The sequence below is a fragment of the Tachypleus tridentatus genome, chromosome 13 (genome assembly GCF_004210375.1).
Source record: "Tachypleus tridentatus isolate NWPU-2018 chromosome 13, ASM421037v1, whole genome shotgun sequence".
NCBI lineage: Eukaryota > Metazoa > Arthropoda > Merostomata > Xiphosura > Limulidae > Tachypleus > Tachypleus tridentatus.
Window position 1 is genome coordinate 151355703 of NC_134837.1, and position 17275 is coordinate 151372977.

The 17275-nt window shown below is 33.7% G+C and overlaps 1 protein-coding gene across 2 annotated transcripts; it reads right to left on the reverse strand.

Moving 5' to 3' along the window:
• Positions 1 to 1830: 1830 nt before the first annotated feature.
• Positions 1831 to 16854, reverse strand: LOC143238708 (uncharacterized). Of its 2 annotated transcripts, XM_076479173.1 has the most exons (3): positions 16698 to 16854; positions 9401 to 9520; positions 1831 to 2983 (listed from the first exon to the last, which is right to left on the reverse strand). In XM_076479173.1, exons 1-3 carry the CDS (start codon positions 16707 to 16709, stop codon positions 2270 to 2272), a joined length of 846 nt encoding a protein of 281 aa, XP_076335288.1. In that variant the 5' UTR covers positions 16710 to 16854; the 3' UTR covers positions 1831 to 2269. The 2 variants fall into 2 exon arrangements, with proteins under 2 accessions (XP_076335288.1, XP_076335289.1); XM_076479174.1 differs by lacking the exons at positions 9401 to 9520; positions 16698 to 16854 and adding an exon at positions 4178 to 4970.
• Between the last annotated feature and the right edge of the window lie 421 nt (positions 16855 to 17275).

Here is a 17275-nt window from a genome sequence, read left to right on the forward strand (position 1 = left end):
TAAAGTTTGGCAGACTTTCAGTAAACATTTTAAGTGTTTCATATACAAAAGTCTTTCGCTAGGTCAGCGATAAGTCTACGGATTTTCAACACTAAAATCAGCGGTTCGATTCCTCTCTGTAAACACAGCAGATTGTCTGATGTGGCTTTGTTATAAGAAAAACACAAATAAACGCACACACATATACAAAAAAAATCATATTTTTAGTGAAGTATTTTTATTGAACGAGAAAATGATTTATCTCTGAATATATGAAGTACGAGTATATATTTTTTTACTTGTCCGTGTGCAAAGTGAATTTCACGTTAAAATTAAACATTCTGGAAAAGCAAAACCGCCTGTTGAAGAAGTTGGTGACAACCCTAATTTTTACCTAAAAGACTTCACACAAAAAAAAGACATTATGATAAAATTGCTGACGATGAAATTCCTTGTAACCTACAACAGTACTTCAGAGTTATATTCTTCAAAACGCTACTTGATAACATTTTAGATGCAACTTAGAGAGATTCAGTCATATTTCCAAAATAATGGACTATCTCAAACTCCCTCAATATTTAACAGAACGAAATAGCTTCGATGAAAACTTGGAGCAAGCAACAAAGGATTGTCAATTTTCTTTCGACGACATTAGTCCTAAAATTATAGACAAGCTAAAAATCCTTTATAAAAAGCATTCTAAAAAAAAACTCTTTTGAAATACAAACTACGGAGTTATTAATGTTTCTGTCTAATTGAGGATATGTTTTTCCAAACATTGTTGTAACTCTCGGGGCCCCCAGTGGCACAGTCGTTTGTCTACAGACTCATAATGCTAGAAATCGGGTTTCGATACCTGTGGTGTGCAGAGCACATATAGCTAGCTCATTGTGTATCTTTGTGCTAAAATTTAAAAAAAACTCTTCTAGTCCACCTAACTCTGTAGGTAACGGTGGCTAGTGCTGGACGTTCTTAGAGTGAACTGAAATTAATAAAACCATATTTGTGATTAACGATGAGACAAGATCGCCTCCGTTCCTTGGCTGTATTGTCAACTGACAGAGAGGTGAGAAAACAAGAAGACATTAGAATTTCGAAAACCTCATAGAATAGAAGGCCAGCGATGGTGCAAGAAAAATTTAGTTTCACTTTAACTAGAATTTTGTAAATACATTCTATTTTACATTGTTTTCATTGCATCTTCTTCCATTTTTTATGTTTAAAAATGTGTTAGGTCATTACTAAAATTGATTTTCAGATGCATCAACCATGGTTACATTTTTGTCTTTAATCTCCCTCTTTCTCATGCATATATATGTATATATAATTTCATGTACATTATAGCAGAGGACCCATCATTGTAACACCTCCACTGCTGAATGTGATAGTATGTGTAGGGGGAATCTTTATAGTAACATGTATCAGGTAAAATGATTGAAAACAGGTTAACGATTCTCAGGTTATGAAAAGTGTCTACATGCGCAATAACTGTTAACGTTAAACAATGTGAAATAATTGTTTCATTCTAAACAATATCTATTTAAACTCATCGAAGTTATTTTATCCATTTCTAACATTTTAATATATTTCTTCCTAATAAGTATATGAACTGCAGTTGGTCTTTGGAAGAAAGGCAGTATTTAAAGAACAAAAACCATCTAACATTCATTGTGTTTCGTAGAAAATGAAGAGTATCTGCTAATAACGTCTAGTCTTTGAGCCTTTTAACATACAAATCTCAAGTGTAACTAGTGTAGCTGCCATCAAGTTCATTATTTAGCAAAAATAACACAAATTAATCTTCTAATTTAGAATATAATTCCTAGTACTAAATAATCCTGGAATGAATATCAGGCATTTATTTACTTTTTATTATTTTCTTAACATTTACAATAATGTTATAATTACTAAAATATGTGAATAAAGTACAACATTATTACTACATTTATCAAAAGAGTTTTACAGACATTTTGAGTCACAAAAAATATTACACCATTAATAATTTTAAAATCAGAAAAGAATAACATATTATCTTAAAAACACTGTAAATATATAAGGATATTTAACATAAGCAAAATGTATGAGTTAGCACATCGTTAAAGTTCTTAAAGTACAAAGTTAGCAGAAGTTTTAACAAATCCCAAATTCCTCATCTACAGACAAAATAATATGTAAAAATTCATCTTATTTAACAAACGTATGTTCATTGACTTCAAAACTTCTTTATTTCGTTTAATAGTTCGCCGGTAATGGACCATATTCGTAAAAACTTGGGTAAAATTTTCAATTATTATTTGTCTTGATATGTCGGTAGTTTGGTTTTTCTTTCTTGAATTTCAGCTGCGTAAGCATTGAGATTGTTAAACTTCGAACCATAAGCGGGTTCAAAAGTCTGAAGAGGCTTCTCGTGGAGACGAGACTCAAAAACCTGCTCTTGACCCGCTACGTTCGTAAAGTATTCGGGTGTCTGTATAAAAATAGCATTGCTTCCAGTTGTGTGGACGGGCGGAAGAACGTGGTGGCCCTCGGGAACAGTTGGTGAATCAGGAAGGAACACACCTGTTCCTGGTGTATACGGAATGTCTTTGGCAATGGTGTAAATTGGTTCCTGTGGGTGATCCAGCTTAGTTGGTCTGATACGGGTAATATAAGATCTCCTAATTGAAGCGTATGGGTTAACTACGACTGGAATGCTGTCGTATTGGTAAGGACGAGACTCGCTGATGTCTGGAGCAGTTCCCTGGTACGTTGCAACAGGTTCCTCAGATACGATACTTACATCAGCTGGAGAGTCGTTAGATGTGCCTGGCTCGTTGGTCTCGATTTTCACTCTGAAACCGTCAGCATCCGCTACGTACTCCACCTGGCGATAAATACCGTAAGCATCCCTGTAGCTGTAGGAACCGACTTTGTTGCCGTAGTCGTCGCCAGTTTCCTGTCTCGACTGTGAATTTCCGTAATCGTCTTTTACTTGATAACCAAAGTCATAGGGTTGTGGCGCTTCCTAAAACAATACAAAAATGGTTATTTTTGGCGAGTAAATTATTCATAAATCGTAACAAACACATGAGTATGAAACCAATGAAGAATAAATACACATTCAACTTGTTAAAATGAAATTAAATGTAATACAAAAATCAAAATCAAAACCATAAATCGATTAGTGTCAATTACATGCATGGTAGCAAATATTGCTTTGGTATTTAAATAATATATTACCTAAAACAATTACGTTATCAGTTATTAGTGACACAAGAAAGTTACTATCGAGTTTCCTCGTAAGATTTGTGTTCGATTGATAAGTTTGAAGGTATCAAATGATGCTGTTTGTTTTTTGTGTGTTTTTTTTTGCACAACGCTAAAAACTGGGTTTCGATAGGCGTGGTGGACAGAGCATAGATAGCCCCTTGTGTAATTTTGTGCTAAACTACAAACAAAATTTAAATAGTTTCGAAGTGAGAGTATTGGATTAAGGTAGTGGAATGAGTTTGATTGACTAATTATTTGGAATTAAAGACAAAGCTACACAATAGGCTACCTGTGCTCTGCCCACCACGGTATCGAAACCTAGTTTCTAGCGGTGTGAGTCCGCAGACAAACCGCTGTGTCAGTGAGTGGTACTGAAATGAGCCAAATAAATAAAAGTTGTGAATTAAGGAATTAATTGTACATGTTTTAGCATAACCTAGTATAGTCCTCGAAGTGCGGAATTGTACAAGTTATAAAAATGGAAAGAGACATTATACTGTTGAGGTCAAAACGAAATTTAAAATTAATATTGATGTTGTTTCTCCCAAACATCCATACAAATACATCACAGTGAAACAGAGGTTTATTGTTTAGTGCTAACATCAAAACCATTAAAATTATTGTTGTTACTATCCCTACTGGTAACAAACCCAAATCCAGTAAAACGAACTAAGAATGAACGATTGTAAAAAACTTGCCTGCCCAACAATGTCCTTGGATGTATGTCACTAGAGCATAATACGTTATGTACGTGTTTTAAACTTGAAAATAATAGTACTATATGAGACTAGTACTTTCTAAGTTGCTTTTCAGTGATAATAACACTGGTAAATATTACAACTGTTATGAGATAACCAAAAACAAAACATTAATATCAAACAGGCCACTAGTAATAACGCAAACTGTAGGGGAAGCCTAGTATTTAGGAATTATAGATATAAAACTGTACCGTATTTTCCTTCATTTTTTTGGAGAAAAAGGTACCATTTACTTCCCGATTCCCGTTGTTACTAACGTCATTATTAACGGTGCCATTTTTCCCGTCATTCCTGTGTCCTTACTCTTCTCATATAGATGATCTTCCAACAAGAGCTTAAAACGTATTCTTAAATTCGAACATATGTTAACTTAGTTTGCACCAAACATGCTCGCCCTTTCAGTCATGGGGACGTTATAATGTGTCGGACAATCTCACTATTCGTTGACAAAAGGGTAGCCCAAGAGTTGGCGGTGGATAGTGATGACTAGCTGCATTCTCTCTAGTCTCACACTGCTACATTAGGAACGGCTAGCACTGATAGCATTCGCGTAGCTTTGCGCGAAATTCAAACAACAACTCAACTCAAATAATTTAGTGTGTAGACACTTCTGTTGCTTGGTATGATCTGGACTCAACATTATTACAATACTTCTGTTTGCATTTGAGTTTGACTGAATGCTTAACCAGATCAGTTTCTTGAAAAAAAGATCACAATTATTAATATTTGTTTTTTAACCACAAAGCTACAAAATGATCTATCTCTGCTGTATCCATCGCAGGGATCAAACCCCGAATTGTAGCGTTACAAATCATCGAGCTTACCACTAAGCCACTGGAAGTCACAGTGGTTGATAAAACTCCATCAGCACTAACTAAAAACATAAATATCACTTGGTAATAATAAACAACGTTTGACTGAGTATCTTATTCTTCTGATATCATATGTTTTTCTCACTTCTTTACGATTTGAATGTTCGACGTTAGTATACGTATGAAGAGTATGTGTAGGTTAATTCCGTCGATAGTTTATCGTGTAGCTACTTTGATATTTTTAAACTCTCCAGGCCTTGTGTTAAAATAGCAGCTTGGTCTATAAATATAATTGATAAACAAATTGGCGTAAGAATGGGTTGGGAAATGGGTAATCGCTCTATGGCCGAGATTAAAGAGGCCCAAACGAACCATGAAAATACGCAAGTTGTGTACAAAAAAGGGATAAAACAATAATAACAAAACAGTAAGAAAATATGTCACAGATAAAAGAATAATTTGACGAGGTTCTTATCTACGGGTTCTATATCCATTATGGGAGCTTTTAGATCCTTTTCTGAAGCTAACTTCAGGTTGACTAACACATAATAAGAACAGTTAAAAATTATGCACATCAACATGTTCACGCAAATATGAATATATTATCTGACATTAAGTCAACAGTAAAGTAACAATACAGTGCAATGAGAGTTCAGAAATATTCATAACTTTTGTCGAACAACGTTTTATATTAATAAAGAAAAGTGAATTTTGAAGAAAGGTGTTCTAAGCTTGCTCGGTAACAGTGAAGATAACCTTGTTGATAGATTTATCTTTATTTTATGTTAAATTCCTGTTCATTATTTGTTCTTCATGAATAATGCAGTTTATAACATTTCATGGACAAACATTTTTAAATTCTTTACGCAGAAAATCCCTATTTACTAGTTATTTTGCCTGAATTAATACCCTTAACCAATTGTCCTTGAAACATACTGATGTAAAAGTGTAAAAACTGAAGTGTAAAATGGTGGAGTTTTTTTTATAAAATTGCTTGTTTGTTTGTGTTTCGAATTTGGAGCAAAACTACACGAGGGCTTCTGCGCTAGCCGTCCTCAATTTAGCAGTGTAAGACTTACAGGGAAGGCAGCTAGTCATCGCTGCTCACCGCCAACTCTTGGGCTACTCTTTCCAACGAATAGTGGGATTGACCGTACATTATAACGCCCTATAGCTTAAAGACTGATCATATTTAGTTTGACGGGGATTCGAACCCGCCATGAAATTGCTAAAAACAGAAATCAGTTAACACAAGATGAAATTTGTTCACCATTTATAAGGATGGAAAATTGCAAGTAACTGCAGAAGAAGTAAAGAAGAGACGGGAGAAATACACCGAGATACTGCTTAACAAGGAAAATCCATTTGGAGTGCGATTAACAAGCTATACAGCAAATGTTAATGCTGAATCAGAGTATCCACTGAGTAAGTGAGACCAGTAATTGATAAAGCGAAGATGAGTAAGCTGCTGGACCGGATAAGGTTACAGCTAATGTGGTAAAAGAGAATGGGAGAATGGTCTCGGTGGTGTAGAATGAGAGAAAGGTACCAGCAGCGTTTCTATATTGATGCCCATTTTCAAGAAGGCAACTTTTGTGTGAAAATTATAGGGGGTAAAACTCTTAGTACACTGTATGAAACTTATAGAGAGAACCTCTGAGGGAAGACTGTGATGAATAATGAAAACCACAGCTAGGGTGAGTAGTTTGATTTCCGAAATGGTAAAATCACAGTTTACACTTTTATTTATTGTGAGGCAATTGATAGAAAAGAAACTGGGTATCAACAATGGAGAATGTGGGCTTTCCTAACCTTTGAGAAAGTACATGACAAGGTTACTGTTTAGAAGCTTAATTCCACCAGCAATGATAAGGTATGAAATGTCAGAACAAATGTTAGATGTGATCATGGCCATGTATGAAGTACCGATGACAAGAGTAAGAACGTATTTTGGTCTCTCTCATAGGCATTTCGAACTGAAGGTTGATATAAACCAAAGCTCAGTACTAAGTTCACTGCTATTTAATACTATCCTGGATAGTACATCAGTAGTCAGTTAGATGGAAAACGAGTCAAGAAACTGACTTATGTAGATATAGGAACAGACTCAGAGGAGGAGCTGGAAGAAATGTTGTGTAAATGAAACAAGGATAAGCAGACATGAAACAGAGATGAGTTGAGTAAAAACAGAAGAGATGATAATGTCGTCAACAGTGAATCCAACTAAATTAAATATAGAAATGGAAGGGGGTAGGTTTAAGTTAGTGAATAGTTTCCAGAAAATAAAGATGAGTTGAACATAGAGATATAGGCCAGGTTACAAAGTCAAAGGAGGGGGGGGTGGCAGAGGACTGCAAGGAGAATACCTGACAGACGATTGTCAGTGAAGCTCAGAAGTCTTTTGTACAAACCCGTGTAGTCACAGGTAGTGAAGCGGTGTCTCTAAAAAGATGGAAGTGGCGGAAATAAAGTAATTAAAATACATTAAAGATACGACTTCGAGATGTCACAAGCCACGCGCAGAAACTATACAGGAGGTGAAGGTTTGTCACATCAGAGAGACTGTCATGATTTTGGTGAAATAGATAGCAGAGAGGAAATTAAAAGTCAGACATATAAGGGGTGGAAGGATTATATTAAAGAGGACAGTGACCAAGTAAACCTCAACGATAAATTAATATTTATTTCTTTATATTACCTCTTAACATAACAAACTAAAACATATATAAGAAGTATGATTTTTGTTCTTTGTTAAATTTCGCTCAAACCTACTCGAGGACTCTTTGTACTACTATCTCTACTTTAATAGCAATAGACTAGAGGAAATGCAGCTTGTCGAAACTACCCATCACCAACTCTTGGACTACTTATTACCAACGAAAAAGTGAGATTGCTGTCTCATCATAATACCCACACGGTGGAGGCCCGGCATGGCCAAGCGTATTAAGGCGTGCGACTCGTAATCTGAGGGTCGCGGGTTCGCATCCCCGTCGCGCCAAACATGCTCGCCCTTTCAGCCGTAGGGGCGTTACAACGTGGCGTTCAGTCTACTATTCGTTGGTAAAAGAGTAGCCCAAGAGTTGGCGGTGGGCAGTGATGACTAGCTGCCTTCTCTCTAGTCTTACACTGCTATATTCGGGACGGCTAGCGCAGATAGTTCTCGTGTAGCTTTGTGCGAAATTCAAAACAAACAAACCCCCACGGTGGAAAGGATTAACACGTTCGGTGACAGGATTCGAACTCTCCACCCACAGACTCACCACCGGTAATATTATGAATGAAAATCCTAATAAACTGAAATTAACGACGCGTTAGTGTTCAACTTGAACATGCTGTTAGTGTATCTATTGCTGAGAATAGTGAAAATATCATCCACATACTTCGTGCTTCATGATGGTAAAAGAACATGATGGTTACTAAATCTTTGCCCACAGCTAAACAATTTACCTAATCATACAAATTATTATCAAATTGAAAACAGGAATATTTGATTGTGAAATTTATGTAAATATGAATTTCTCAAATATATACTTAGAAAACGTCATTCCATCACTAACATTTTGACATAAACGTTCTGCCTGAATATAGATGATAACATTTTAAAAATTTAAAAATATTGTACTGAGTATAAAAGTCCAAAGAGGTTTAGGTTACATTGTACTAGATAGCTTTAAAGTTAAATGAGCTGAACAGTGCATTTCTTTTGTCATCAACTTTGTAAATGATTTTGCTATAAATATATAAAATATTGAACGTTTAGGTAAACCTGCGATTGAGTTGTTATTATATTTTATCACTAAATTGCAAACGTTATGAATTTCAAACACAAGCTATGGAAATGTAGGTTTGGCATTTGGAAATACCGCCGATAATGTTAAGAACTAAAAATAATTTTAACTCCTATCCAATTAACCCTAACTGTTCCTTAATTTTTTATGTCGAAACCAACATAACTAACACGTATACTCAAGAAAAAATAGTTAAGCACAAAGCTATAAATGTATTAGCTGTGCTGTGCCAACCAAGGGTATCAAAAACTGGATTTTTTTTTAACATTTTAAGTCTTCATACTTACCGCTAAGCCACTGGAGGAGGGGAAGGCTTAGGATTTGAACTTGGTTTGATATTGAATATGATGTGCTGCAATACCTTTTTTTCATCTCTAAACCGTTTAATGGACATAAAAACAAGAAAAAGAAAGATATTTGGAATATTAAATAAAAGCCCCATTGGTTGCATAGCGGTATGTCTGCGGACTCACAGAGCATTCTGTAGCTTTGTGCTTAATTCTAAACAGGCAATCAATCAATCAAATAAAAAGTGCATTGTTGATATTAAATGACTAATTGACTTTGGAAATAAAGAGAGGAATATAAGAGTATTGTACTCATAGAACATATGTTTTTCAGGCTCTAGTTACGCAACCAGATATCTTGTAGCAGCAATATTAATTAAATATAAAACATATATTTTTCACAACTATGTCAATTCAAAGTTTAAAACTCAAGAAAATATCAAATTTAAAGGTTAAAGCCACGACATACTGTTAATATAATATCATTCTTTTATTTGCAGGTTTATATTTTATCTGTATTAACTTACTTGAACTTCTGAGGCATAAGTGTCACTAGCGTAACCATATAGTCCAGTAGCATCGTGATAATCTACAGAGGCAGCGTAGCTACGATTTGCACATGCCCAGAAAAGCCATAGGAGTAATCCCTATAAATGATAGAACACACATATATACATCACTTTTGTTTTACCTTTGTAGGGGCATTAATGAAATCGCTACTGAAAAAAGAGAGACAATTTTATTATTTCAAGCTTTCAAAAGATGGCGTTACGCTCAATGATAAAGTACTTCTGTCAGTTCATGAACGACAAAGGTACTTAATTGTAAATTTTCATTAAAGTATATTGACAACAAGTATCAAACAACTATTTATCTAAAGCGAAGCGTTTTGAGAACCTTTAAAACTTATTACTTTTTACTGTAGCGGTTTTCAACTTTGAAAAGTTTTCTGTATTGAAACCTTCTTGTTATCATGGCGTCAAAAATTTCCTCTATTACGTTGATCGTTTTTGCTTGTTGCGAGAAAACACAATTTACTTTTAAAATATGTCCCCCCTTCATATGAATGGCATCATTTAGACCATATCTCGCCCTTAATATGAAGAACTTATGAACTTTAATAAGGTAATTATGAGCCCTGAAAAATTAGTTAAAGGACTCCGTAAATGAGATATAAAATCTGAATATTTCCTTTTCCGAACAAGATGAATACATTCAATTATTTTTTGAGAAATTCGTTTACAGTTGTTTTTCCATCATTTATTCATGATTTTATTTCTTTTACTCATCTTCGGTTATTACCCTAGTGATCTTTGATATCGTTCTTGAGACATTTTTCAAATAATTCTTCGACATTACTTTTTAAAGTTACCCAAACCCCATATTGAAATCAAAAAATATTTTATGTAGACTCAAACAATATTCAGAAAGTATGATTGTGTTTCTCGTATAATGAACAGCTCGTGGAAGCTGAATCTGACTCCACTGATGATGAAGACAACCCAGACCTTGAAACTGATAAGTTGATTGCGTGATGCTCCATTTGAATTCAACCTGGCCGAAAATCGCAAAATACTACAAACATCCAACCACATGAAACCATTACATGCCTTAAAATCTAAAACATTCATTAACTTTTTTGAAAATAAGATCGAGCATTACCCCTTGAGTTATGTTCCATTAAAACAGCCTCCTACCGGTACTCTGCATATATCTTTACACTTTTAATTTCACCAAGACGTTTGTTTGTTATCAGACATGTTACTCGTTTTATTACTTGATTTTGTTTTCAACATTTTCTGAAGACCTTCGATAGTGAGATGTTTTTAATCTTATGTTTTAATAAAACGATTAATCGAATAATGGAAAAATCCTTAACCGTCCTTGATTTCTCACTTAGATTCACAGCGTGTAATTCACCTATCAAATTAGAATATGACACTGGAACACACAGATAGTTAAATAGTTCACGAATAAAGAAACTAAAGTATAGTAGCAAATACATTTTACATTTAGTTGGGTAGGACCAGATAAGTTGTTGTTTATTTATGTAATTAACAATCCTCAAATTTCTTTCTTTGTGTAATATAAACGTTAAGTTTTGCCTTGATTTAGGAAGACAGTTTTCTATTTTATTCTTTTAGCACAAAGCTAAGTCAGGCAGGTTGCTTTTTCCCTGTAAGGAGTCGAACCCCAGAGTTTTGCCAAATTTTATATATGGTTTGTTTTTAATTTCGCGTTAGATGTCATTAACCTAGGAGTGATAGACTCGACAAAAGCCATCTAGGCAAACACCATCCACTGTCAACTCTTGGACTACTATTTTGCTGAGAAGGCGAACATGTTTGGTAAAGGGGACCAAATTTTAAGTAAAAAATTATATTTAAGTTTCTCAAAAACAATGAGATAGAAAGGAAATTAACTCCTAATTGGACTAATTTTCTACTAATGGCTTATTTATCGTACGTGTACGTCAAAAGGATTTGCAGCTTTTGGTTTATGATAGCTTACATGAATCAGACCGTCACGTTGATAAGTGTAATTAACATTCAGTATTTAAAAATCGAGATTTAAATTTACAAGAATTACACAGAGAGTACATCTTCTATTCACAGCCTAAGAAAGTGGAATCAACTAAATTATTTCATAATTATGTTTGTTAAAAAATAATTATCTACTTTTTGAATGAATAGAATTATTTTATGGCTTTAATTTAGCCTTTTTCTTCATAATTCTCATAGTAAAGATGTCAGTTAAAAACTGTCTTGTAAAACAAAATAAGTGTGACTGAATTCAAGTCAAAGAGTCGTAAACTGAAATAGACATTCCTACTACATTAGAAATCATATAATTTAGGTATGTCATTCACAACGGCTTAATGTGTAATTCACTCCCATATTGACAGATTCTGATAACTGGTTTTGTGTTTACGTCTACTGATGTAACAGGATTCCTCGAAGGGATGTGAGAGAAACGGTAGAATAAAAAAAACATTAGTTAAGATAAGTAACTGAAATACACAAATCAAAAACGCGTGAAAAAGAAAAACAACAGAAAGAAACTAACATAAAGTAAACGTTAAGGAAAGTATAATGCTACAAGATGTATAAATGACATCATGAGACTATGTAACAATGAGAAAATAAAGTGTATTTAAAAGAAGTCATACAGTTTCAAATAAAGTGAATAAATGTAGAAGAAACCATAGTGTTACATGTTATGAGAATGATACCAGACAACTGCGTATGTTTGGTATAATGAACAGCTCGTTATTAACCGAGCTATGTGGAATAAGGTGCAAATAGAAGAAAACATACTATTAACAAAAAATAACTATTATTGTTTAGGCAGAGTATTCATGATGAGTAAAGTGGAGTGGACGACAATCGCCTGTTGTAAAAAACGCAAGTGTGGAGGACGATGTTTCGAAAGCCTCTCATCTTTCGTCGTCAACAATGCAAATGAAACAAAAATGAAAAAATGTTAAGGAAGACAAGCGATAAATAGTATGTTCATAATGTCAGGAGACTATGAAACTACAGAAGAATGAGATTACGTAAAGGAAGATATACTGTTTAATAAAGGAACTGACATAATGTGAGAAAAGAAAAGATGTTAAAATAATGTGGTAGAAAACTATAGGAAAATAGGTCAATGGATGGATACAGAGGATGACATGACATAGCAAAGGTTTACTAAAATTAATAGTTGTAAAATTGATGATAAAGTTTGTTCTCATTTTGCTTGTTTCTTCCTAGCGCAAAGTTAGCTAGTGGTCTATCTGCGCTCTGTCCACAACGAAGAATCAAACCCATGAGCTTAGCGATGTAATTCTAAAACCTTTCCACTGAATAGTCGAGAGACAAGGGTTATAAAGGTGAAAATAAAAGAATTGTATTGAATGATATGAAAGAACAAAGATTAAGCGATCTAAGGAAGGGAAAGGTGACTTATGGTCGTGATAATTAATTAAACGAAAAAGCAAATCGCAATGTCTTAATAGTTCGGTAAAGTACGAAGAAACAGGTGTAAAAAATGTGATTATTGATTACATCAATAGGAAGAAAAATAGAAAAAAAAATATTTGTTTTGAAAATATGTAATAGAATAAAAAGAAGACTGAAAAAATTAAATTATAATTATAAAGGTAGATGTGATTGTCAGAAAAATAAATCAGGAGATGAAACCGGAGGAAGAAATCTAAAAACAAAGATATGATGAGAGAAGGATGTCAAATAACATGCAGGAACAGAATTGGATTAAGGTGGAATCTGAAAGCGAGAAAAGTGAGAAGTAAATGTATTAATATACGTATTAAATACAGTTTGATAAAAAAGGAAAAAAATAAAAGTGTAACGGAAATGGTAAGAAGAGTATACGATAAGTGACAGAAAGGCAAAATGATACAGTCTCTATTTTACAGGTACGTGAAAATTAGTGAAAGCTTGGTATCAAAGAAGGTTTGTTTGTTTTTGAATTTCGCACAAAGTTATTCGAGGGCTATCTGTGCTAACCGTCCCTAATTTAGCAGTGTAAGATTAGAGGGAAGGCAGCTAGTCATCACCACCCACCGCCAACTCTTAGACTACTCTTTTACCAACGAATAGTGGGATTGACTGTCACATTATAATGCCCCCACGGCTGAAAGGGTGAGCGTGTTTGGCACGACGGGGGTGCGAACCCGCGACCCTCAGATTACGAGTCGCACGCCTTAACACGCTTGGCCATGCCGGGCCAATCAAAGAAGGAGCTAAGACAAGCGTGAAGAAAGCTATAGTATGTTATTTCGTTCTGAGTGAGTAAAAAGTAATACCTGTGTTAAGGAGAATATTCATACCACGATGCTACTAACCACGAGTGATTCGGTAACGTATATGTTACTACATCTCGAGAATCACAAATATCAGTTTATACTTCCTTCATTATTGAGGACAGGACTTGATATGATTCGAGTTCAATCAGTCGGTTTTAAAAGTTCAAAACTATTTCATTGACGTTTTTCTAAAACACCGATTTTGGCTGGTTTAAATACAGAACTTTTTAACGGTGGCACGCCACCCTGTGAAACCCACATGGATAGGACGTTCGACTCGCAATCTACGCGTCGTGGGTTCGAATCTCCGTCATATCAAATATGCTAGCCCTTTCAGCCGTGGGATCCCTATAATATGACAGGCAACCTTTCTACTGGAGGTGATGACTGTCTTCGTTTCCTGCTAAATTAGGAACAGTTAGCGCAAATAACCCTTGTGTGGCTGTTCGTGAAAATTGAAAACAAACTAAATCAAACACTGTGAAAATGAAACTTTTTCTGAAGAAGAAAAATGGAGTTTTGACATGGAATACGTCATGCTGTGTTGTTTAAGAAAACAATAGATATGAAAATTGAATGCAATAAAAGTGAAGAAATGATACATGGTATTATAATATATTTATATTTATATAATATATTATAATATATTTATCACTAATAATAGAAAAAAGCGAAGAATAAAACATATGTAAACGAATAAAAGCAAAGCAACTAAAAGACAAAAAGTGGAGACAGAAAATTATGGCATGAGAAAAAAAAAAAGGAAGAGAAACGTTTTACTATCTAGAAGCTATTACACTAAACACATAATAACGTATTATAATGAAACAAGGGAAACTTTAAATATCCAGAAGCCATTACACTAAACACATAATAACGTATTATAATGAAACAAGGGAAACGTTTAAATATCTAGAAGCTATTACACTAAACACATAATAACGTATTATAATGAAACATGGGAAACTTTAAATATCTAGAAGCTATTACACTAAACACATAATAACGTATTATAATGAAACATGGGAAACTTTAAATATCTAGAAGCTATTACACTAAACACATAATAAGGTATTATATTGAAATAGGAAATTAACAAAGCTGAAGTTATAGGAAATGGGTAGATACAAACTGAAGACTAGAATACTGCTAAGAAATTTAAGAAGGTTTTATAATATACTTATTATAGCAGAAAGAAAAGTTTAAAAAGAAAAAAAGCACCATTTTTTGACTCAATTGGGTCAAGTTAATCAATAAAGATATATTTTTGTCTAAAAATAATCTTTAATTTAGTGTTCGGCGTTTCGTTCAATTATACGTGGTTTCACGCTTTGCAGAACTAAATTTTTGGTATTCCATCTGAATACGTTTGAAATATTTTCCCACAAACAAGTAAAGTCTAGCAGGATAAATTAAGACACTTTTGTGTATTTGACGTTCTTTAAGTTTTTTTTGTAATACAGCATACATTTGAAATTCATATTTTTGTACAATTAACGAAAACGTGTATATATAAATATATCGAATATCAAAAAGATATATAATTCACATTATTTATGGAAACTTAATATATTTACGCTTATTTACTTTTGTGAGTTACGAGAATTATATTTCTTTAAATAGTAAACAACTGAGCGAAGCCACGTTTTTGAAATCTCGCTTTTTATAGAATCATAAATATATCGAATCCAACTAAATTGAGTACATTAAGTTATTTATGTAGTTGTTAAAGTTTTACAGAAATATTGATTTTTAAACAAAGGTATTTATATAAACTTGCAAACTCTACCTTTGTAACATGTGTTCTGTATATCTCTCTTTAACATAATTCCTCTGCGTTCATACTAAATTAAACTTTTATAATTGTTTATTTTTAGCTAAAGGTCAAATCCACTCCATACTCTGGCTCTATTAACGCACGCGCTTTTAAATGGTGGCAAACTCTTCCTGGATGGGATGCCAAACATCGCAGTTTAACAACCAATTAACAGGTGCTACCCATTATACAGCTGGGTAAATTGAAATAGTTATGTGTCTTGGTCTAGGACAGTATAGTATGACGCGAGCAAGCCACAAACTCAAAACTCGCAACAAACGAACTTTGAGTCCAAAACGCAAAGCCAATGAGCCAAGCAGCGCTTATTTACCTACTATAACTTGTGTTAAATAAATGTAATTTCACAACTGTTAAATTGCATTGAGCTTGTTAAGCAAAAAACATAGCTAAATATTTCATTTACAATATACAGTTAAAAACATACTTACGTTAATTAGATATACTTTCACAATTATCAGATTATATTAAGATTGATTAGAAAAACATAGTTAAATATTTCATTCACAATATACTGTTAAAATCCTACTTACGAGATTAGGTATAGTTTCACAGCTATCAGATAATACTAAGATTAATTAGAAAAAGCGAGGTTAAGTATTTCATCCACAATATACTGTTAGAAACCTACTTGTGTCATAATCAGTAATCTGGAGTAACATATTATTCAATGAGCGATATCTTTTTTGTGAAGTTAAAATATACAATATTTTTTGAGAATAGTACGTAACACATGCTGAACTTTCCATCAAAATATCTCACATTACTAAATCACTACAAACTGAAAATACCAACCGTTTCGCTGCTTCTCAAACTGTTCATTACTTAAGAGTTTTCACGCAGTCGACTTAATACTCTTTTCAGATTTAATCATATTTAAAATTTTTCATTGGATAAAACTTCAATTCTAAACATTATCGTTGCAAAACGCGGCATGTTTTCTTCATTCGCTCCTAGGTGTTATTATATTTCATGGTCTAAGTATTTATCTATAATCACTAAAACTTTGTCTGAAGTTTCTCCAGAGCAGTTAGTCGCTAGATGATATTACTTTTCAAGGAGGAAAGCCTCGTACACTCAGCTGAAATTAAAAAGGTAATTCTTACGTAATTTTGTTTCCGTTACTTTTAAAGTTTTGACAAGAAATAATTATTTAACGTTTGAATCAATAACTTACCAAAATACTCATTTTCAAACTGAACTAAAGAAGTTCGGACAAATAAACAAATATTAATGCCGAGACATTAAACATCCCCTACTTTATATACATAGATTTGTCCCAGAAAGAAAACAACGTAGTAACGTTTGCCAACATCTGATTGGATACAGTGGTTTCCGCGCCTCTTTTCTGAATTACAGCCCTTTGTCATTTACTACGGCACAGTTATGATCGTTGATCACGGCCACGAAGTAAAAACAATGTTATTGTTTATCATTGTATCCGCTTCCTCGTGCTCACGTACACACAGAAGCAGCAACTACTGAAGGTCGGTTGGTACGTAATATGTGTAACAACGTATTTCAGTGGTCAAGGATCTGGGTCTCTCGCCCACGTTCACTGCAATAGTAAACTCTCGATTATTTAGAACTACCTCTTTATAGTCTTTATCCCTAATCCAGTCTCTTATTTATGCTTCCCATTGGTTTTAAATAATTTACACCTCTTATTTATACTTCCCATTGGTTTTAAGTATATTTACACCCCTTATTTATACTTCCCATTGGTTCTAAGTATATTTACACCCCTTATTTATA

What these genes read in the sequence shown, in the direction of transcription:
- LOC143238708 (XM_076479173.1), bottom strand. An exon ending in CTTATGCCTCAGAAGTTCAA is followed by an intron (nt 2,984 to 9,400) that starts GTAAGTTAATAC and finishes GTATTGTTTTAG; the next exon opens with GAAGCGCCACAACCCTATGA.